Raw genomic sequence first — 25,445 nt, forward strand, 5'->3', positions numbered from 1 at the left:
TGGGTGCAGTCAGGCCAGCTGTCCAACTGATCGTTGTTATGAAACATACTATACACATTTTGAGGTTCGACTAATTACATTACAACGGCTCTCCGAAACCGTCATTCCCCAAGGCAATGACAAACAACATATCACGGTTCCTGAGACAGTTATTTTGTTATTATTTGCTCCAGGTAGTCCTTCCTTTCGGCGTAATGGGTTGATGGGCCAAAATGCGTTGTGTGGGATAAGGTAGTTTCCCGCCCCCCCCCCCCTCCAATTATTTTCCCATCTAAATCCTCTGCACACAAAGCTCTTTCACGCAAGCAAACACACCATGGATTTTGCATACTTGTGACCAATCCCCGTTTGAATTGCACGCCACGATCCAACTTGCATATCACCATAACCTTCACCGTACTCGACTCACCAACACCACAACATTCATACAACGATCAAAACGCCTTCATTATAACATCACTCAAGCTTGCTGTTCATTCGCCATTGCCACCTCAACCACAACAAACCACCGCTACCATCGCCTCAACCACAACCACTATGGACACTCACTGCCGCCTTTTGGAGTAACAGGGAACAATGGGCGCAACGTGCCATTACAAACACTTGGATCTGGACGTTCAGGCATCTAACTCAAAGCACAAGTGTGTGCCAAGTACCATTCAACATCGTATGGATGCCCCAAGCGCTCCGCTCATTTACGGTCCCCATTGGGTGTTCAGCGCACATTCGTGCCTGGAGAGCACAACTAAATACCCCAGCACCATGTTAAGTATGGAGCTCTGTAGCGTGTTGCCCAGAAAGGTTATGCCAGCATCTTCACAACGGAGCCCTCGCATGGGCATGGCCGGCGCTGGGGTAATAGCGCATACACCAATCGGGGAGCTGAAAAACTCCAACGACCGTAATGATCCACTTTTAGACTCCTCTCACCAAGGGACGATAAAAAGCCGTGCGTTCCGCATTGAAATAGCTTTTTGGGTTTGGATGGTTCAGCAGAGATCTCTTCTTTAGCTTGCTGGTGAGAGGTGGAATGGAGTTTTGGAGCATGGCGTATGGGTTGGAGCGAGGGAAACGGAGCTCGCGGAGCACTGGGCGAGCAAGAAATCAGGGCGCCAGACAGAGCGTAGTCATGAGGGCAAAGCCAATAACACCAACACTTACAGACTTTCTTGCACTTCATTAGGCTGTCTTCTCACACGTTCTTTCTCTTCTTTTCAGTCTTGTCCGCTGCAGACTCATCTATCTATAATTCCAGGTGTGTGTGTGTGTGTGTGTGTGTGTGTCCGATCTAATTGAAACTTGCCAGGTATATTGCTGGGGCCCTGTGGATGTGCCTTTTCAAGGTTTGATATTAAATCGGACGAGTGCTTCCGAAGTTATGGCCATTTATTTACCAAACCAATGACAGGAGGTGTGCTGCGTAGGCGTGGCCGTTGGGGAAGAGATCCTCAGCCGTGTTCCCCATTACGGGTTACAACGGTTATTACGGGGTTACGGGGTTACGGACTTCCGGATAGTGATGACCTCGTGTATTCTAATAATTTCTAGATCTCTTATGCGCATTTATAGATAAACACAATGCCCCAATCCAGTCGTCGTTTACGAGAGCGAAGGAACGGACTGTGTAGTTGTTGTTTCTGGCACGCGGTTTGGAATTATTACTTTTTTTTTTTTTTTTTTGCACGTACGGCCACGCACGTACTAGTAATCATAAGGAGCAATCAGCGATCACCCAGGCAAGTCCTAAACTGCTATTCCCTTCAGAGCAGCAGCAGCAAAGATATGCACCTCTTTTGCAGTTTCCTCCTTGCACACACCTTAGACACCTTCGGTATTCCTCCCTTCACCCCTCCTCAGCGACTGGGCCGCACGGGTTTGTCAACCCCCTCGTCCTCTCATCTCGCTTGCTATTCTACCCTTCCTCAGAAAGTTTCTGATGGCGCCTTTTGCGTTTGTATGCAAGTCGGAATGTCTAAGAATTTGATCGGGTTAGCTCTGCACCGTCTTCTTTTTGTTTGCTTATAACTGTATTTCTTTTGATTTTGATTTTGCATACCCTGCTGTACTAATTTTCACTGTAAGAAACCCCTTGCTTGCTTGTACCACATACCTTTCTGTAAATAAATTGTTTGTTGTTGTAATGCACCCAGCTATTCCCGTCTTTTCCTCTATTGGTCGAGCATAGTCCACACGGATTGTTAGCTGCGAAGTTATACCCCCACGTGCTTTGCTCATTAGCCAGTGTACACTCACTGTATCACATGGCAGGAATCCGAGTATGTGCTGATGGCACGAACACCCCTTGATGCTGTCGTCCATCGGGAAAGTAACACGTGAAGTAGTGAGAACCCTGCTAGGAATGGCAGTACCAATCGAGATTCGTGGTAAATTAACAACCCGCCGGGCCGCAGAGTTATCCACGGCTGTTGGCCTCAGGACCAGCTGTTCGGGAGGAACTCAAAGACTTCCCCTCATGGCGAACCTCAAAACCCTGTGCCGTAATCATCAATATATATATATATATATATATATATATATATATATATAAATAAGATTCCCAGAGGTACAAGAAGACAATATTAAAACTGTTCAGAGAACACCTTACCCCTGCGTAGCATTGAGAAACAAGGAGCATGTCGACAAGCGGTAAATTTGATTGGTCGTGATGACGTAAAATGCCGCAATATTTTGTCCAAGTCCTGTGAAACGGAAGGGTTTTGAAAGTGCCAATAAGATTATTTGAGTTCCAGTGTTAAACTATATAGTTAAATTGAAATAAAATAAAGATTTTAAAGGCCATCGATAAAAACAAAAACTTTTCGGAAGTTGTCCACCGTTGATGCAGTGTCTTATAAACGTCACATTAGTTATTCGTGCCTGTTGTTTGTGTCCTTTATGACATCCTTAAAAACAGTAAATTTCCTGTTTGGAATGATTTCCAATTTTGTTTGACTGCCTGAGAGGCAGACAGTAATAAAAATCATCTCACTCATCTCTGCACATGCACGATCGGGACAAATTCAGAGCCAAAATACTGCGAAACTGCAGGTTCGTTCTCCAATTTGTGTTCAAAACATCGCATTCAATTGAAGATGCAAGTTGTTCCTCAATCATAAACTGACATTTGTGGACAGACAGACAAAATGAACCAATTGCTTAATCCCGCTTTTCTCTTCATGTGTGCAGGGTAAATATTGTCACATCTGAGGCTCACCAATGTGTTTTTCCTCAACGCCGAAGGTCTTATGAATGCCTACGCGGATTTCCGAAACAGTTCAATGTACTGCGTTCATTTATTCTATCTTACGGTTACCGTTCCCCAAGGATCGTTCAATAAAAACCGAACCAGGTGTGTAGAACGCACACAAGAGGCAACGCACAGGAAGATGTCTTATAATTATAATGGCATTTATTTTTTTTTAAAAGTACAGGGAAGAGGGTACCCAAGATGATATAAAAAAAATGGTGTGGACAAGCGGTCAACGAACGCAGATAGGGATGAGGGGCACGCAAACGAATGTACAATGAATAAATAAGATGCAAGTACAATTCCGAACCCACATTAGGCGTCACAGATCAAACTTTTACAAACAATACAGTTGCAGGCAAGGAGTTCCCTTTGCGATGCATGGAGCGCAAAGCGATGGTGCAGCCCGTTATCGAAGCAGGGGTGAGATGACGAGAGCCAGCGATGAATAGAGAGACAAAGACGAGGTAAGCCAGCCACGATGAAAGTGAGCCACAAGGAGCGCCCTAGATTAGGAGAGCCAAAGAACAGAGCGCAATAGTCTTTATCGAAAAGGTTCTGCTCAATCGGGTCCTCGGCTTTGGATCCTCGGGTCCTGAGTTCAAATTCCGCTCAGCTATTAAATTCATACCAGGTGGGGTTAAGACGGCCTGTCATCCTTCCGAGGTTGGCAAAATGAGTGCCAGCGTGCTGGTATACTGTGTCGGAGTGGCGACATCCAGGATTGTGCCCAATAGCCAAGGAGACTGCTTAAGCAGCACCAACGCTCTGCACAGAGGATGGTCCCAATCTCCTCCTCCTCCTCCTCCTCCTCCTCCTCCTCCTCAATCATCTTCCGGGACGTCCCAAATTAAATTTTAAAAAAGAAAGGTCTTTCCTCTCTTCCGGGACTCCACAACACACCACCATGGCTGGCACCCCCCAACCAACCAGATTGTGACAGCCTTTTAAAGCATGTAGCATTTTTCCATGTGGCTTTTTGTGATCGGAAGTCACATGGTCTGGCAGAAAGAATTATTTTTTTTTTTTTTCGGAATAAGGCTCACTTGGCTGTGCCTCCTCTACCCTCAGACCGAATGCTCACTTGGGTTTGGGGGGTAGAGGAGTAGCAGCTGAAATGTGAATCCTATCCAGGTTCCTCCTGATGACAGTTTCTTTTTGTTTGTTTGTTGTTCCTTCTGATGACTCCAATGCAACACTGCATTGTCTTGGTCTTCCATTTGATTTGAATTGAATTTATTTCAATCCCATTCTAAGTTAAATTGAATTATCATTTTTAAAAACGTCATGGGTCAGGGTAAGCTGCCCAATCAAAGCAGGGATGCATCAAAGCGGGACGTCTTGGTATCCAGGGCCGGCGCTACAATAAGACCAATGAGGCAGCCGCCTTGGGCGCAGACCTCAGAGGGGCACATTACTGACCTTTAAGGGTCACAGTTTTATGCAAATTATTGTTTAAAGAAACAATAACAGGAAAAGGTACGCAAAGTGAGATTTTGATGTGCCTGAAATTGAAACATTTTTGAGACGTTATTAACTCTGTTTTTTGTTTGTTTCTCTGTCTGACAGTAAGCAAAAAATTGTGGTAAAATAAATTTAGCAGTTTCAAGTTTTGTGCTTTTTATTTTTTCTACAACACATCTGTTTTTAAAAATCGAAATTGGCAATTTTTGGGGAGGGATGCAAGTAGCTGGCCTTGCCTACGGCGCAAAATAGTCTGGCGCCGGCCCTGTTGGTACTCAATCATCATCGCCAGCAGTTATAAAGTGGCAGTTCTAATTGTGTCTCTTATTAATAACATAACACATGAATACACGAACACCACACAAAACAAGTCCTGGCGAGGGTCTGCAATCTCTGATCGCTCTTTTTCTTGTTTACAATATGGGTATCCCCCGCTTGATGAACGTTCGGATAGCGAAGGTTCACGACAACAAATGGATTAATTTAGGGCTATTCAATCGTTTAACGAAAGTCTTCTTTCACGACAACGACTCCACAACACACAACCACGTGTCTCCCAGCAAGACTGTTTGTTCGTCCCCCACAGCACCCCCGTCCGTCTGTTTCTGTCTCAGGTTGATGACCTAATTACCATTTGCAAGGAAGATGATCCAGAAATAGAAATAAGAATCAAGGTATCCCATGACTTTCAACAAAATGTACGCCACCATCGTGCTCTCTATGAGAAATTGAAAAGATGCCGACAGTTTACTCAGCAACTACTTGAAGCCCCTGACATCTGCTGACGAACCCATGCCCAGCACATCAGCTGATTCTCCACCACCACGAGCCACCAATTTCATTCTCTACACCCTCTCCTCTGCACAAACAGCCCATCCTCCCTTCCGCAACCCTCTCCCACCGCTAACGTCGCCTCTCTGACCACCGTCAGCTGATGAACAACCCCCCTCCTCCCAATAACTCCTCCTCCACCACCTCTTTCCACTTTTTCAAACAGAAACTTCGACTCAAGATCGTTTTGGTAAACAGTCCAACTAAATTAAGTGTTATTGTGTTTTCTATTACTAGTACGTGCCCGTAAGTGCAAAAAAATAAATAAATAAAACTTTCAAACTGCGAGCCAGAAACAACAAACACACAGGCCGTTCCTTCGCTCTCGCGTAGCCGTACGTGCAAACCAAAAAAAAAAAAGTTTCAAACCGCGAGCCACAAACAACAACCACACAGGTCGTTCCTTCGCTTTCACGTGCAAACCAAAAAAAAAAAACTTTCAAACAACCACACAGGCCGTTCCTTCACTCTTGTAAATGACGACTGCATTGGGGCATTGTGTTTATCTATAAATGCGCACAAGAAATCGAGAAATTATTAGAATAAATCGTCATCACTATCTGGAAGTAGTGCGTGACCGTACGGAATGTTCACATGCATTCCACAAATTATTGCTTGCATTGAAGTAACAACTGCTGAGATACTTGCACACACAGAGTTAATTAAAATCCAAAGTAAAATCAAGTTCACCTCCCTGTCTTTGCTTGCCATGACATTCGCTGCCATTGACCATTGCCACTCCTACGCCACGGTAACTAAGGCACCGATACCCATCGTAACCGGCATGGCAAGTGACGTCATCATCGGCCGACCGCGCACCGGCCTACGCAGCAACATGTCCTTTCATTGGTTGGTAAATAAATGGCCATAACTTGGGAAGCACTTGTCCGATTAATATCAAACCTTGAAAAGGCACATCCACAGGTCCCAGCAATATACCTGGCACGTTTTAATTAGATCGGACCAGTGGTTGTCGAGAAACAGCGGTCACAGACACACACACACACACAGCTGGAATTAGAGATAGATTAGGTAAAGAATAATATATGTGACTTGCAACCAAAACCATCATAATACCAAGCATATGTCTTCGCTACTAGACCAAAAAAGGGTTATGAAACAAAGTGTAATTTTCCCATAAATAATGGAAAATTAGTTCCCACATAATGAATGTTCGCTATACGAAGGGGTATAAAGATACGTAACCCCTTTGTTAAGCGGGGGATATCTGGACATATATAAAGCGCATTGGTTTCCGACTCATCCTGTTTGCTCCAAACAGTTCATCAGGTGGCTTTGATTATAACCTGTTGAAGTCAGTGATTGGGCGTGATCTTGAACAGCAAGAGACCCTGGCATCGCAGAGATTTGATTACTTGGCCAAAGGTAAGATATATCACGCGATTGCCATCGGCATCCTACTCGTCCGGCGTAGAAATCTCAATCCGCACGGTAAGGCGAACTTGGATGCGAGGATCCAGCGGGAGGTCTCCGAGGTGGGGGACCGACGTGGTAGCTCAGTGACTCACCACATTCGAACCAGGCAACCGAGTCAGTCTGGGGTGATCGTTGCAATATATATGGGCAGGGGATTGCTTTTAAATACCAGATTTATGAGCATTTGCAAAATGAGGAAAACATTCGTCAAACGCAGAAATCGAGACATTTCTCATGGCCGTTAATGTGGAAGTCAAATACGCACACCCCCCAAAAAACGGGCAGCCCTTCCACCGTAAGCAAATGCATGAATCAAAACAAAACTACACCCTTACCATGCGTGCAAAACAGGTGGTGAGATAACCACTCCCAGAACCCACATCCAAGGCAGAGGCCCCTTCATATAGGCAATCGTGAAGCATTTCCAGGGCGTACGCGTGCTGCATGCACAGGATCAAGATTACACAACAACAACAACAAAAAATACATCATGCAGGAATTACGACTAAAACTCGACCCAAAAATATAAACAAATGACAAATCACATTCTCCATAGCGTACCATGTGAGGAGCACTAATTGTCGCTTGATACCCTGAAGGAAGAAGTACAGAACAAAATTAAATAAATAAATAAATAAATAAATAAGAGGGAAGGCATGGAAGAGCAAAACAAAGTAGCAATCAAATAATTAAACTCGAGAGAGCAAAATGCAATGTGATAGGGACTTACCGATGGACTGCGGAGAGTCCATGTAGGGGTTGTCCTTCACATACAACCCTCTATCCGTTCTCATAAGGATGTCAAACACACGGTCCAGTTTCACTATTCCATTTGCTGGAACACAGTAAGAACAAACAAAACTATGACATGAACTTAAAACACCGAATAAGCATCTCCGATTACCTCTGCCATCGAAGGTGGTTATGTTTTCACCCCTGTCTGTATGTTTGTTCGTTCGTTCGTCTATGAGGAAGATATCTCAAAAGATTATGGACGAAACTTGGTTGACAGGTTGGGTGTGTGTGACGAGGACGAATTGATTAGCTTTTGGTGAAGATCAGGAACCAAAAACTACAATATTGAAATAATTCTTCACCATTAAGATGGGGCCAAGCACGATATCTCAAAAAAGCTGTCGATTGATTCGGACGAAACTTAGTGGACAGGTTGGGTGTGTGACAAGGAAGAATCAATTTGATTCGAGTGAAGATCCGGATTCGAGAATTGTTATGATTCTTCACCATGAAGCAAGCGATGAGGCTAAAAAAAAAAAAAAACATATCTCAAAAAAGTTATGGACGGATCTAAAGAAAACATGGTGGACAGGTTGGTTGTGTGACAAGGATGAATTTATTCAATTTTGGTGAAGATTCAAATCCGGATAAGAGATCAAAAAAAAAAATCTTAAGTGATTCTTCATCATTGAGAGATGGGGCCCAAAGGGATTTAAAGCACGATATATAAAAAAGTTGTGGACGAGTTATGACAAAACGAGGTGGACGAGTTAGTTCGGTGATTAGAACAAGGCGATAACAATTTGGTTCAGGTCCGGATCCAGATCCGGCCTATTAGTAGGATCAAAAGAGATGTGCTCTCTACCAATGTGCATTTCCAGTTTTACCCTGCAATATATGACGCAACCAGAAAGGTTTACCTTGACGTGCTCCACTTGCTCAGCAATAAAGACAATCAGTGCTCCGTGGAATAAAGGGTCAGACTCTTGTAACCACAAATCAAACTCGATTTCATTCAACACCTTACCCCATGCAGTGTTCAAGTATAAAATTCAATTGAAATTAAATGATGGATTTTTAAGGTCGGATAAAATTTTATTTTGCCATCATTGATGCCTGCTATTGGCGTAAGACCTTAGGGTCCTGAGTTTGAGTGCGTCAACTGTTGAATTACCACCAGGTGGGGTTGACTCAGCCTGTCATCTTTCCAGTGTACTGTGTACTGAGGTAATAACCATTCGGGCGACACGACCAGGACTGCACTCCTTGCCAATCACATGCGACTTTACGGCATGTGAGGAATGGTAATATTATTATTATTATTTACTGGCATTGATGCAGTGTTTTTTTCACCACCTAATTTAACACGTTAAATTAGTTCTTCATTCCTGTTGTTTGGGCCGTTTTTGACATCCTTAAAAACAGTAAGTTTCCTGTTTGGAATGATTTTCAATTCTGACTGCCAGACAGGCAGACAGAGTAAAGAAATGATGTCACTCCTCTCTTCACATGCATGATCGGAACAAATTCAGAGCCAAAGTACAAATAAAATAAACTACGAGTTTGCTTTCCGATTAGTGTTCAAAATATTACATTCAATTAAAATTAAGTTATTCCTCTCATAAACTGGTATTTGTAGAGAGGACGACACTCCAGTGCATACCAACAGGGAGGGGGGGTGGCAAAGAAGGCAGATTGCCCCCCTTACAGATGAAGGCCTTGTAGGTGGATCGGAGTTCATGTGTGCCAAAGGAAGGACTTTGTATGACTGAGGATGCCCAGACTGGCTTTGGAGGCCAACTTTGAAATGTGGTTTACCGAAGACAGATCATGGCTGACAGTGAGACCCAGGAGTTTGAATGACTGAACTTCAAGAGGATTGAAAAGAAAGTTTGGCAGATAGTCCTTTCAGAAAGAGATAGTGAGATTTGTCAGGATTGAAAGACATATCCCAAGCTTTAATCTATTTCTTGGGAAAACTTGCACAACTAGAGGGGAGCACTCGGTAGAGTGCAAAACCTCAGCCGCCAATACTGCTAGGTCACTTAAATGAACCTGATATCCTATTCATTGTAGATCAAAACGGATCAGACTCTACTGAACCACGATTGAATAAACTAAACTAGATCGATGCACATGTAGAAATGCCAAAAAGTAAAATCGAAATTTTTTTTAAAAAAAAAAAAAAAAAAAAAAAAAAAAAAAAGGTGCAAAATTTTTTTTTTTTTTCTCTAACAATTTTTTTTTTTTGGGGGGGGGGTTGGAAATCACTTAAAACATGTAGAAATGCAAAAAAGAAAAATAAACCAATGTCACCCACAGGGTGACCCATATCTTGCCAAAAGGTGACCACGTGTGACTTATTTAAGGGCACACTGAGGTGAACAGAGCTGCTATCCACCAGGAGCGACTCCTTGAGGAATATCTGCCTACGAGAGATTCTGATGAGAATCGTTCTACAGAGTAACCATGAAAAATATGCGTTTGCCTCATAACGTCACCAAATGACGTCATAATGTCTCAAGCTTGACATATCTAGAAAGCACTCAGAGGTGTTCAATTTGAGGTACTACACAATATGGTTCCGAAAACTTGACCTTGGGGTCAAATATGTTTGACCTCAGGCGCTAACCATGAAGGTCAAGGCCAATCGCCACCAAAAATTAATCAGCTGAGCGTCAGACCATGACCATGACCTATATTCCCATGAAGTTTGAAGACGATCCGATCAAAATTACTCAAAAAATAAGGGTTTCGTCGACTCCCTTGATTTGCGACAAAGTGACCTTGACCTTTGACCTTCAAAATTTTGTGCACTGAAAGGGACCTCTATAGGCCTCTGATATGCGAAGTTACAAAAATTTCCAATGATAACTGTGCTCTGCAGAATTTTTTATACGTGATTACAAACAAACAAACAAACAAAAAATAAAAAAATAAAAAACATACAAGCTAACTAACATATCTTGCAAAAACTTCGTTTTGGCAAGATAAAAATCTAATATTTTTTTCAAAATGGCCACCATAGCGGCCATATTGGACTTTGGAACAAGTCCAAAATCTAATGGCATGATCCTTGGACCAGACCTAATCCCCCCACCAAGTTTCGTCCAAATCCGTCCAGGAGTTTTTCCGTAATACTGTTCACAAACAAACAAACAAACAAACAAAGACAGACAGGGGTGAAAACAGTAACCTCCGTCCATCTTCGATGGCAGAGGTTAAAAATAAGAATTAAAAAATATACCATCAGAGATGGGGAATCCCCCGCCATTGAATGAAAAAGGTCATACATATTCCAGATAATGAGGGAGGTGAATTGGAAACAAGACACCATTTGGTCATCATCTCGAAAAAGTTCCCCAGGGGTGAGGAACGTAGTAACCAAAAATAATTGAAATCAGATAAACGGTTTTCCATTTATTACAAACAACATTTTTTCAAGATGGCCGCCCCAGTCGGCCATTTTGGATTCGGCCACGCTCAAAATCAATAGCGCTCTTCCTTTTCAGGTGGTACATGTGACCCAAATTTCAAATAGATATGGCGAACAGTTTACGAGTTATCGCACTCACAGCTATAAATGTTGACGCCTGGACGGACGGACGGACGGACAGCTGGACGACCTGGGTGACAACAACATCCCCCTTCTGCCACGCGGCGGGGGATAAAAACAAAACAAACAAAAAACAACAACAACAAAAACTTCATAAATCTCAACATCTGAGCTCACCATTGCCTTGCTTCTTCTGGAACAAATCTGCCAAATTACTCACGATTTCTTCAGTGGGCGACTTGTTTTGACAACCACCATGATCGTTGTTGCGCATGCACACACAATCCACACCCACACTGTGCTCACAGCATGCTTTCTTTTCCGCTTGACACATCACGTCATCAAAATGGAGACGTGCGTGTGTAATTTGTTGGATGTATTGTTGTGGGGCTGGGTCTCGGTGGCGAGCACGACCGCTAGTTGGAGCAGTAGAGTCGGCTCCACCGAACACCCGGAATTTAGGTTGTACCTTTCAGATAAATCCGAAAGGTCATGGGTCCTTATCGGTCCGAAGATCGCCAATAGGTGAACCACGTGGGATAGGGTCAATTGCCAATTTCAATATACCTAAATACCCACGTCGTCCAAACCACCGGGGAAATTCACCCTCAGCAGGATCTGCGCGATCCGGGCCGTTACCGAGCCGGATCCGAGCGAAGAGTACCAGAATCCTGCCGGGTGAATTGCACGATTACGGCAGCAATGAGGCCTCCTAATTCCTGTTCGCAGTGTGGCAAACCAATGATAGAAAGGACAAGGACGAGCTGGGACATTCAACAAGAGGAGAATTTATTAACAATAATAGGCAAAAACCGGGAATGGAGACAAAGAGCAGATTACAACCGAATATATTCCAATGTACAATAACGCAAGCACTTAACGATTATACTTATAGACAGGGCCCACGGTCACACACGCACACACGGATACCCAGAAATGGACCCCGTCGGGTCTTTATTGAAGGCTTCCAGCTCGAGGACAGGTGAGCTGGAGACCAGAGCTATCTTGGACCTGTCCACCTCATGTGGTCTTCGACGTTCTGATCGGCGGGACTCGAACCCGCAACGACGGTGCCACCCAAGTACCAGGGACGGAGGATGAAGGACGGAAGCCACCCAGCACGAGGGCGGACAAGGCAACGAGCGCCAGCAGGCAAGGCGAGGCGATCCAAGACGACCCGGCCAGCAAACCCCAACTGCGCTGTCGGATCGTGCCGATCAATTATTCACTCCCCATCCGGGGACGAGGGGACTCCCTCTCGTACCCCCCCTCACCCCCTTACTGGACGGTTTTGGCGCGCGATCTGCTCGTTGCCCCCGTGATTGGCCAAAAGGGGCGCTAAGTCCGCTGATTGGACCGGGGGCGTGGTGGGCGTCACAGCAGACCGCCCCTCAAACAGGAAGATGAGTAATATTGTCCTGCATTGGCCCAACAACGGCAAACTCGCTCGCATCTCTCTGATTGGTCGAGAGAGATGCCAAGTCCTTCACTGAACTCCGCCCACGCACACATGCCGGCTGACTTGGGAAGAATGCCGCGAGCAGAGTGTTGTTGTTGTTGTTGGGGAAATGTAAAAGAAAACCCTGACTATCAAAATAACTCAGCAGCGCACGAACATTTAATCACCCATTAAACATAGGACAGGACCCGACCGAGAAACAAATACTTACCGATATAACTGATCTATGACTGGCTGTTGTGTGCTCATGGCTGCCAGATTCATAACAGTATTACATTGACCAAAACCCAAAAAAAACATTTTTACCTTGAGATGACACACATATATATATATATATATATATATATATATATATATATATATATATTATATATATATTTTTTTTTTTTTTTTTTAATTATCAAGTGGTGATTGTAGTAACAAATAACATGTTGAAATGTGGGTGAAAAACGGTGCCCAGCTGATGATCTGGGCAGTTGGGATATCAGTAAATTGCTGACAAGTTCAGGTTATAACTTCAAATAAAATAGCTTTTGTAAGTACATACCAGTACATAATACATTTGTGTTTGTGTGTACATACACTGATGAGCCAAAACATTATGTCCACCTTCCTAATATGCTGTTGGTCCTCCATGTGCCACCAAAACAGCGCCGACCCACCGAGGCATGGACTCTACAAGACCTCTGAAGGTGTCCTGTGGTATCTGGCACCAAAACATTAGCAGCAGATCCTTCAAATCCTGTAAGTTGCGAGGTGGAGCCGCCGTGGATTGGACTTGTCAGTACAGCACATCCCACAGATGCTCAATCGGATTGAGATCTGGAGAATTTGGAGGTCAGGACAAAACCATGAACACTTCATCATGTTCTTCAAACCATTCCCGAACAATGTGTGCAGTGTGGCAGGGCGCATTATCCTTCTGAAAGAGGCCACTGCCATCAGGGAATATCATTGCCATGAAGGGGTGTACCTGGTCTGCAACGATCTTTAGGTTGGTGACACGTGCCAAATTGACGTCCACATGAATGGCCAGACCCAGGGTTTCCCAGCAGAACATTGGCCACATGCGCACACAATCCACACCCACACTATGCTCACAGCATGCTTTATTTTCTGCTTGACACATCACATCACATCACGTCATCAAAATGGAGACGTGCATGTGCAATTTGTTGGTTGATTATCTTGCTGTGAGGCTCCTAAGTCCCGGAAAAACATACCATCACACTCCCTCCACCGGACCAGGCGACCTTCTTCCACTGCTCAAAGGTAAAGTTCCAACGCTCGAGTGCCCATTGTAGACACTTTCGACGGTGGACAGGGGTCATCATGGGCACTCTGACCGATCTGCGGCTATGCAGCCCCATACGCAGCAGGGTGCGATACACTGTGGTTTGTGACATTCCTCGCGTGACCACCATTAAAATTTTCTGTGACTTGTGCCACAGTGGACCTGTTGGTTCGGAACAGACGGGATAGCCTTTGTTGCCCTCGCACATCGATGAGCGTTGGGCGCCCCACATCCTGTCGCCGGATTGTGGTTTGTCCCTCCTCGGACCACTGTCAGTATGTACTCACCACTGCTGACCAGGAGCACCACACAAGACTCGCCGTTTCAGAGATGCTCTGACCCAGTCGTCTGGCCATAACAATTTGGCCCTTGTCAAAGTCGCTCAGGTCTTTACACCTGCCAATTTCTCTTGCATCCAACACATCAACTTCAAGAACTGACTGTTCACTTGCTGCCTAATATATCCCACCCCTTGACAGGTGCCATTGTAACAAGATAATCAATGTTATTCATCTCACCTGTCAGTCATCATAATGTTTTGACTCAGTGTATATACATATATTGTTTTAATGTAAATATTGTTGCGGACCTGGGGTCGGGGGCTAGAAGACCACGGGGGGGGGGGGGGGGGGAGCTACCTCGGGTTCCCACCAGACTTCAGAATTGCATGCCATCACACAAGGATAACTCCATGATGCGGCAGGTCGCTAATCGACCATGGACGCAAATAACTCAACCACATGCCTTAGGGTCCTCCGTCTAATGAATACCGGTTACCTAATGGCCACGTGATTTAATTACCGGGGGACACGCCCTCGGTACTCCTTGCTCAAACCGGATCACATGCAGCCGAGCGTAACTGCCCATGGACCTACCGGCTAGGAAAAACAGATCATTGGGGGATAAAGTCCCAGCTAAGCTCGGATACGGACCATGCTGGACCAATGAAGGAAAAGACGAAAATGAGCTGGGAACATTTCCACACAAAGCAAGTCTGTCGCACACCAACCCTGAGTGTAGATGCAGCGACAGGCAGACAACGAGGAGTGGTGAAGAGAGGGCGGAGCAGAGGCGAGGCAAACAGGCCAAGACGAAGGAGAGGCAGGCAGGCGGAAAAAAAAAAGAGGGACAGCTTCACGATCCGCCTATTGTCAGCCTGGGTGAAGGGTGGGGTGACGACCCAAAGCGACATGCCGTGACCCGAATCGTGCTTCCTTATTGGGCCACGACGGTCATAGCCCAGCCCTGCCAGGCTCCTGGAGCCAGAAGCAGTCTCATTCGCACATCCGGCGTGAGCCCTGTACCGAACTCCCGGGCCACCCCCCCCCCTCCCCTGATGATCTTGCCGCCTGTCCTGCCGGGTTCTGGCAACTGGATATGGGTCATGTCGGTTCTGCGTGCCTATTCGGGGTATCCCCAGCAAGATGCGGTTGGTGCTGTTAACGTGCTTGGCTTGTCCGTGCATCACGCGGTCCGAGTGGCTGGGCCGTGCAGCATGCCTGTTTGGTGGAGAATTGTATCGATGCTGAGGTGCGAGGAGATGCAGGATGATTTTTCCCGTGTGCAGGAGATGTTGGTGGTCGAGGTGGTGAGCGAAGATCGAGTAAGGTGAGATGCCATTGTAAATTGGCACGCGGATTTGAATGAAAGGGTGCGCCATCCGCACGCTGGGCAGCGTCTTTGTTAGTGTTGTGATTCTCTCACAGGAGGTTGCTTGGTGTGTGTGTGTGTGTGTGCTCGATTTGATTTGTACCATGGATAAAAGGAATGGGTTGAAATGGAAATCAGAATAGAAGACAGAGATATAGTTATTAAACCTATCTATTAGACCCACGCAACGCACTCCGTCCCGTTAACCCACTAGACTTGAAGAGAAGGTCTGAATACATGAAGACTAACAAAATAACTGCCTGGGAATCACTGTATGTTGGGTGTCATTGCCTTCGAGGCATGTGCTTTTGCAGAACCACAACGTGTGTGTGTGTGTATATGTGTATGTGTATGTGTATGTGTATGTGTATGTGTATGTGTATGTGTATGTGTATGTGTATGTGTGTGTGTGTGTGTGTGTGTGTGTGTGTGTGTGTGTGTGTGTGTGTGTGTGTGTGTGTGTGTGTGTGTGTGTGTGTGTGTGTGTGTGTGTGTGTGTGTGTGTGTGTGTGTGTGTGTGTGTGTGTGTGTGTGTGTGTGTGTGTGTGTGTGTGTGTGTGTGTGTGTGTGTGTGTGTGTGTGTGTGTGTGTGTGTGTGTGTATAGCCCGGTGTTGGGGCAGTGGTTGGGGCAGTGCCTAGGGACCCAAAAGGTCCTGAGTTCAAACCCCGTTGGGCCACTGAATTAATATATATACCAAGTCGTATAACACCAGGGGGTTGACTCAGCCTGTCATCCTTCTGAGGTCGGCGAAATGAGTACTTGTGTACTGGGCCCGGTGTATGCCCTGGTTGGAATAGGTGTACCATATCCCTGTGTCGTAAGAGGCGACCAGGGTTGCGTCAGGAAGGGCATCCGGCGTAAAAACATATGCCAAATAATTATGCGGACAACAAAACGAATTTCCATATCGGATCGGTCGAGGCCCGGGTTACCAACGACCGCCACCGGTGGAAATTGTGCTACTACTGGGAGAAGGAGGAGAAGGAGAAGGAGATGGGGAAGGCGAGTCTGGAGGCAGAGGGAGAGGGGGAAGGGCAGAAGTGTGGAGGTGAGAGTTGGAATGCGGTGAAGGCGGACATGCGGGTGGTTGGAGTGTCAATGGAAGATGTGGAGGATAGAGCGAAATGGAGACGGTTGATCCGCTGTGGCGACCCCTAACGGGAGCAAGCCGAAAGAAGAAGAAGAAATACATATATATATACATATATATATATATATATATATATATATATATATATATATATATATATATATATATATATATATATATATATATATATATATATATACATATATATATATATATATATATATATATATATATATATATATATATATATATATATATATATACACACACACACAGACACACACGTGTGTGCGCACGTATTATGTCTGGCTTCCTTCTTGGGACTACGGTGTACAGTAATTGGTCTTTATTTTGATTCCTTATTCAGAATGTGAACAGCCTGGTGTTGGCGCAGTGGTTAGGACAGCGGCTTGGGATCCAAAAGGTCCTGAGTTCAAGCCCCGTTGGGCCACTGAATTAATACACCAGGGGCTTGACTCAGCCTGTCATCCTTCCGAGGTCGGCGAAATGAGTAACAGTGTACTGGGCCGGTGTATACCCCGCTTAAAATAGGAGTACCATATCCCTGTGTTGTAAGAGGTGACCAGGGTTGCGTCAGGAAGGGCATCCGGCGTAAAACCTGTGCCAAATCATTACGGATGATCCGCTGTGGTGACCCCAAACGGGAACAGCCGAAAGAAGAAGAAGAAGATTCAGAATGTAAACATTTCTTCCTTATTGGCTTGGAATAATGAATGCTTTCAATCCTGATAAATCTCAGACACTCACTGTCACTATCTCTCTCTGAAAGGACCATCTGGCAAACCCTACTATCTACTTTTCTCAACAATCCACTTGAGGAAGTTCAGTCATTCAAATCCCTGGATCTCACGATCAGCAATGATCTCTCTTGAGCAAAGTACCTTTCAAAGTTAGCCTCGAAACCCAGATGCCAACTGGGCATCCTCCGTCATACAAAATCATTCACTGGCACACCTGAACTCATATCCACCGACACGGCCTTCACCCGCAGCTTTGTGGAGTACTGCTCTCCTCTTTGGACTGGCTCCCCTGCCTCACATCTTACTCAGCTTGACACCGTGGAAACCAAGGGCTTCAAGATTATTGGAACCTCCCGAGATGAAGCTGAGTCTATGGGCCTATCACTTCGCCATCGCAGACAGGTCAGTGGTCTCTCTGTGTTCTGCTGCCTCCTTTCTGGTCTTGCACCCTCTGCTCTATCCGTGTTTTTGTCTGTTATGTCCTGGTCTGTTCAGTGTACGTGCTCTTCCACAAGGTTTGACTATGCATACAAAAACCAAAATAAAAAGCTGCTGTGGAATTTACACTTTAGCACGATCAGATACGCATGTGTAGTTGGGCCCTCGCGTTAACACAAATTTATAATAATACACTTGTTTGTCTGTTTCACAGAAAAATAAACATTCGGTTCCACCCAATGGTTGGACAGTTTCCCTCCACCCACAATTTTAATCAACCTGGAAAATAAACCAGTCACCCGCAGGGTGACCCGTATCTTGCCAAAAGGTGACCACGTGTGACTTCTTTAAGGTCACACTGAGGTGAACAGAGCTGCTATCCACCAGGAGCGACTCCTTGAGGAATATCTGCCTACGAGAGATTCCAATGAGAATCGTTCTACAGAGTAACCATGAAAAATGTGTTTGCCTCATAACGTCACCAAATGACGTCATAATGTCTCAAGCTTGACATCTATCTGTAATTCGAGCAATCTCTGTGTGTGTGACCGCTGTTTCTCGACAACCCCTGGTCCGATCTAATTGAAACTTGCCAGGTATATTGCTGCGGACCTGAGGATGTGCATTTTCAAGGTTTGATATTAATCAGACAAGTGTTTCCCAAGTTATGGCCATTTATTTACCAAACCAATGGCAGGACACGTTGCTGCGTGGGCATGGCCGATGGGGAAGGGAAGCACAGCCACGTTCCCCATTACGGGTTACAACGTACGGGCTTCCGGAGAGTGATGACTTCGTGTATTCTAATAATTTCTCGATTTCTTATGCGCATTTATAGATAAACACAATGGCCCAAGTTATGATCGTTTTCATATTAGACGGTGTATAAATTTCGGGAACATCAGAGTGCTGGTATGCTCTGAACCAGGAAGTAAATTTTTTCTCTCTCTTCTCTACTCTTTTTGTTTTTCCTTGCCACGACATTGCGAAAAGGTAAAATACGTTGGCGCTAATTGAATAATTGGGTTTTAAAAATAAATTGCAAATAATCGTAATTACGAATAATATCGAACTTCCGAGTCACGCACGTACGGACACGTGAGAGCGAAGAAACTGCCTGTGTGGTTTATTTATTTATTATTATTATTTTTTTTTTTAACGGGCACGTACTAGTATCTAGAAAGGAAATCATCGAGGTGTTCAATTTGAGGTATGACACGATATGGTTCCTAAAACTTGAAAATTTGACCTTGGGGTCAAATATGTTTGACCTCAGGCGCTAACCATGAAGGTCAAGGCCAATCGCCACCAAAAATTAATCAGCTGAGCGCCAGACCATGAACTATATTCCCATGAAGTTTGAAGACGATCCGATCAAAATTACTCAAAAAAAATAAAGGTTTCGTCGACTCCCCTGATTTGCGACAAAGTGACCTTGACCTTCAAAATTTTGTGCACTGAAAGGGACCTCTATAGGCCTCTGATATGCAAAGTTACAAAAATTTCCAATGATAACTGTGCTCTGCAGAATTTTTTATACGTGATTACAGACAAACAAACAAACAAACAAACAAAAAAATTAAAATAAAAAAAAAAACATACAAGCTGACTAACATATCTTGCAAAAACTTTGTTTTGGCAAGATAAAAAAACAAAAAAAAAGGATACATGTTGGTGCTTACTGCAACATGCACAGCCAATGACATCTTTGGAGCCGTCATATTCCCAATAAGTTTTCCCCATCAGTGTAAAATGACCAAAGCGACACTTAAAAGGATTTTGAGCCGACAGGCATCACAGGCCTTGTGAAGATAGGCCTAAGTGATCAAAGCAGTTGTCTGTTGTCTATAAACTTCCCAAATAGCAGTGTGGCATTCTCTCAAACATGGCTTTTACCCTGGAGGTTACAGGTTGCGAGTGGGGAAGGGATTCACGCCTTAGGATTGGAAGGGGGAAGGTGAGGATTTGAGGTTTGGAGACGGAGCTTGAGGACTTGGGGTTTGTGGGAATGGGGGAAGTAGAGGAGAGTTGAGGACTTGAAGTCACATTTTCCCTTGCGTGGATGTTCCACGGATCCCTGCTAGTAAGAAATAAAAATACCTTCAACGGCAATTGATCCGCTGTGAATAGAAGTGAAACCATTTCGGACATTACCCTCTGTCGGTGCAAAAGTGGACCAACTACTCGATGAATACAAAAACTTGTGAACGCAGTACTAAGGGACTGACACTGATAGTACTAAAGCAACAAATGCACAAGACATCTTGAAATTCATAATCAAGAACACATTAGAGTACACTTATGCCAACCTTACAAAACTGTATCACATCGTAGGGACACGACCAATTTCTTCAGCTACAGCCGAGTAATCATTCAGCAGGATCAAACTGATCAAGAATGATCTTCGCTCCACAATGACTCGAGAATGGCTTTCTGGACTGGCATTGCTCAGTATGAAAAATAATCTTGCATCAAGATTAGATTACTCATCGGTGATTGACAGCTTTGCCACAAAAGGTGCAATGATTTAATGTCAAGGTCAGTTGAAAGTTGAATTTGTATTTGCCATATAAAACAATGCCACACAACAGATCTTTAGATTGTTTCGACAAATAATATCTAGAGAGATACCACAGTTAATGTACTCATTCCACAAGGGTTTTATTTTGCCCGAGCAGAGGAACTTCATCGTTGAGAACAATAAGGGGAACATCTGGCCAAATGAACATGCAATATATACAATTTGGCAGGATTTTGGCCCCCTTGATACACTACTGGAAGGACAGACAGACATGAGCCAATTGCTTAACCCCACTTTTCTCTTCATGTGTGTGGGATAATGACCAATGTGTACACCTTAAAAATAATTTGGGTTTTTATTTTTATATTTTTAATCAAGAAAAGCCATTAAAAAAAAAATTTACATCTTGATGTAGATTCAAACTTATTCTCAACACAATAACCTCAAGTCACCTGTGGAATATTTTTAAAAGGAAAAGGAGGAATGATGGGGCAGAACGAGAGGGTGTAGGAGAGTGTGAACAGTGGTGAAGAAGGGGGGGGAGGAGAAAGACAAGACAAGACAAGACAAGAGGCCTTGTCTCAAGCATACTGATACTGTAAGCCTGTATAGGAGACAGAGAGAGAGACAGAAACAGAAACAGAGACAGAGACAGAGAAAGAGACAGAGAAAGAGACAGATGGGATGAAAATTAAATAATCTTTGAGTCGGTATTCAATAACGAGCTCTGAAAAAGACCAAACCCCATAAAGGGTATAATCTATTTTAACGAGACGGGTATTCGGTGGAGTGCATACCTTTGCCACGAAATGCCTGATCCACGAGAACATATCGGGTCCAAAACATTTTTGAGATATCCTGATATTTATCATTTTTGGCCCAAATCTCTCAATGGTTAAGAATCACTTAAAAAATTAAATAATTCTGGTTTCCAGATCCTTATCCGTATCTTCACCAAAATCGAATCACTTCGTCCTTGTCACACACCCAACTTGTCCACCAAATTTCATCCGGATCCGTCCACAACTTTTTGAGATATCCTGTACACAGACAAACAGACAAACAGACAGAGGTGAAAACATAACGTCCTTCACCTTCATTGGAGGTAAAAACATTAAGATAACAGCAACGAACACACCAAGGCTGAACGAGAGGTGTGTGTGTGTGTGTGTGTGTGTGTGTGTGTGTGTGTGTGTGTGTGTGTGTGTGTGTGTGTGTGTGTGTGTGTGTGTGTGTGTGTTCGTTCCATCAATCAATCACCTTGTAGAGCGCTCGCCAAGCGGCTCAAGCTATCAAGCAAACAAGCACTCCATGGAATCGGATGATAAGGAACGGATGGCTCGGCAAGCGACAGCAAGCCGCTTGGTAAAGGGAACACACCCCAGCCTCTCGTTTCGCATTCTCACTTCGTACCAAAAGTCAAAAGCAATCGGGACAGGATCAACATGATTGAGGGAAACTTCACGACAGCAGCAGAACAACCGAGACCGACTACACCGTGGACCAAAAGATCGCTCTCCTGGATATGCAAAAATAATGATAATAATAAATGTACAACACAAACGTAAAGCGTCAGGCGATGCCGACATCTCCCCACACTTACTCTTGAGGTTCTTCACCAATTCCGCATTGTTCTTGCCACTGCATTTCCACGCCATAGCACGCCGACACCACCACAGCCTAAAACTCTCACTGCAAATGTTCTGATCACAACCACGGCGGAGGCTGCTGCTGCTGCTTCTTCTTCTTCTTCTTCTTCTTCTTCCACTTCTGCTTCTTCTTCTTCTTTCGTGACAAATGACGCTGTCGTATTCTTCTTCCTCTTCTTCCTGTCATAGTCTTCTTCGTCTTCCTCTTCTTCCTGTCAAATTCTTCTTCTTCTTTCGTTGCAAATGACGCTTTGGATCGAAAAATTAGTTTTCAAACTTCGTTCCCCTTAATTCATTTTCAAAAATTTAAAAATAGTGTCTTTTGTCAAATTTCGTTCCTTTCTTCATTTTTCATATTTCAATCTTATCGATGTGTTTCGTTCTTTAATTCGTACACTCTCATTCTTTATTCGTTTTCAAATTTCGTCAAATCATTTTGATTTCCTTCTTCCGTGCACCTCGTTTGCGGATGACGTTGGATGATTTCATTTTAAATGCTGATTTTGTAAAATTGACAGGTTGTTATAAAGATTGAATCTTTTTACGAGGAAGGAAGATTCGAAGTCGTAAATTTTTTTTACATTTGACATTTGTTAAGATTATTTCGTTTACGGCTATTAAAATGGAATCCCACAATAGCAATTAACAATTGAATCGACTTCTTCAATGTTCCTCTCTTGACAAAAACGAAACCACATTACTGAACAGCACTTACGTCCTTATACACCGGCCATGTTTTTTTTTCTTGTTGTTTATTTGTTTGTTTTAAAACATCTAATTCCTTGAATGAGTTTGAATGATTGAAGACACATTTTTGCAAATAAACCTTTCGAAAATAAATTCACCTGAACACAAACACTGAAACCGCTACACACACACACACACACACACACACACACACACACACACACACACACACACACACACACACACACACACACACACACACACACACACACACACACACACACACACACACACACACACACACACACACACACACACACACACACGTCCATCCATCGACACATCCACCCACCAATCCACTAATCCATCCACTCATCCACTCATCCATCCACCCACAGATACATCCACCCAGCAATCCACCCACCAATATATCCATCCATCCACCCAGCAATCCACTCATCTATCCACCCACCAATATATCCATCCATCCACCCACCAATATATCCATCCATCCACCCAGCAATCCACTCATCCATCCACCCACTCATTCATCCACCCACCTATATATCCATCCATCCACCCAGTAATCCAATCATCCATCCACCCACAAATCCATCCACCCAGCAATCCACTCATCCATCCACCCACAAATCCATCCACCCACCAATATATCCATCCATCCGCCAATCCACTCATCCATCCACCCACCAATATATCCATCCATCCACCCAACAATCCACTCATCCATCCACCCAGCAATCCACTCATCCATCCACCCGCCAATATATCCATCCATCCACCCAGCTCTCCACTCATCTGCTCTCCCAGCAAGCCACTCATCCTTCTTCCCTCTAATCCCTCCCCCCAACAATATATCCATCCACCCAACAATCCACTCATCTATCGACCCAGCAATCCACTCATCCATCCACCCACCAATATATCCATCCATCCACCCAGCAATCCACTCATCCATCCACCCAGCAATCCACTCATCCATCTACCCACAAATCCATCCACCCAACAATATATCCATCAATCCACCCAGCAATCCACTCATCCATCCATCCACCCACAAACACATACAATCATCCACCAATCCACTCACTAATCCATTCAACCATTAATCCATCCACTCACTAATCCATCCACCCATCCCTCGCTTATCCATCCACCCATCCACTCACTAGTCCATCCAACTGCTAATATATCCATTTATCCACTCAGCAATCCACTCATTCATCCACCCATCCACTCACGAATCTATCCGCCCATCCACAAATCCATCCACCCACCAATATATCCATCCATCCACCAAGCAATCAACGCATCCATCCATCCACCCACAAACACATCCATCCATCCATCCATCAATACACTCATCCACTGACTAATCCATCCACCAATTAATCCATCCACTCACTAATCCATCCACACATCCACTCAGTAATCCATCCACACATCCACTCACTAATCAATCCACCCATCCACTCATTAATCCATGCACCCATCCACTCACTAATCCATCCACCCATCCACTCACTAATCCATCGACCAAACCAATTCACTAACCCACCCACCAAACAAATTCACTGATCCATCCTCCCATCTACTCACTAATCCATCCACCCACCCCCACACTAATCCATCCGCCCATCCCCTCACTAATCCATCCACCAAACCAATTCACTAATCCATCCACCCATCCACTCACTAATCCATCCACACATCCACTCACTAATCCATCCACCATCCACTCACGAATCCATCCACACATCCACTCTCTAATCCATCCACTCACTAATCCATCCACACATCCACTCACTAATCCATCCACATATCCACTCACTAATCCATCCACCATCCACTCACGAATCCATCCACACATCCACTCTCTAATCCATCCACTCACTAATCCATCCACACATCCACTCACTAATCCATCCACTCAGTAATCCATCCACACATCCACTCACTAATCCATACATTCACGAATCTATCCACACATCCACTCACTAATCCATCCACACATCCACTCACTAATCCATCCACTCACTAATCCATCCACCCATCCACTCACTAATCCATCTACTCACTAATCCATCCAACCATCCACTCACTAATCCATCCACACGAATATATCCACACATCCACTCACTAATCCATCCACCTATTAATCCATCCAATCACTAATCCATCCACAAATCCATCCACCCATCCACTCACTAATCCATCCACCAAACCAATTCACTAATCCATCCACCAAACAAATTCACGAATCCATCCACCCATCTACTCACTAATCCATCCACACATCCATTCACTAATCCATCCACACATCCACTCACTAATCCATCCACACATCCACTCACTAATCCATCCACGCATCCATTCACTAATCCATCCACACATCCACTCACTAATCCATCCACACATCCATGGTCGTGTTTGGTGAGATTGGAAGCATATGGACTGGAACGCGGATCGGGATCTCCACTCGTTTTCTCCCATGATGACTCCCTGGAGAATGTGGAGAATTTGGGGCCAAGATGAGTAAGGGGGGGGAGGAAGTAACGATGGGGGGGAAGGAGAGTAACGATGGGGGAGGGGGAGTAACGATTGGG

The 25,445-nt window shown here is 44.5% G+C and overlaps 1 protein-coding gene across 1 annotated transcript in view; it reads right to left on the bottom strand.

Annotated features, from left to right (window-relative positions):
• LOC147022754 (protein-L-isoaspartate(D-aspartate) O-methyltransferase-like) overlaps positions 1 to 22,282 on the bottom strand; it is a 44,503-nt gene extending 22,221 nt beyond the window's left edge. Inside the window, exons 1-4 of the mRNA XM_085887538.1 lie at positions 22,089 to 22,282; positions 7,710 to 7,814; positions 7,541 to 7,572; positions 7,315 to 7,419 (exon numbers count right to left, since the gene is read on the bottom strand). Coding sequence (XP_085743664.1) covers positions 7,315 to 7,419; positions 7,541 to 7,572; positions 7,710 to 7,814; positions 22,089 to 22,143 — 297 coding nt within the window. The 5' untranslated portion in view covers positions 22,144 to 22,282. The remainder of the gene's footprint in view (positions 1 to 7,314; positions 7,420 to 7,540; positions 7,573 to 7,709; positions 7,815 to 22,088) is intronic.
• Positions 22,283 to 25,445: the final 3,163 nt, after the last annotated feature.

This window comes from Eptatretus burgeri, chromosome 7, assembly GCF_056783735.1.
Source record: "Eptatretus burgeri isolate ZD-2024b chromosome 7, Ebu_testis_v1, whole genome shotgun sequence".
Classification (NCBI taxonomy): Eukaryota; Metazoa; Chordata; class Myxini; order Myxiniformes; family Myxinidae; genus Eptatretus; species Eptatretus burgeri.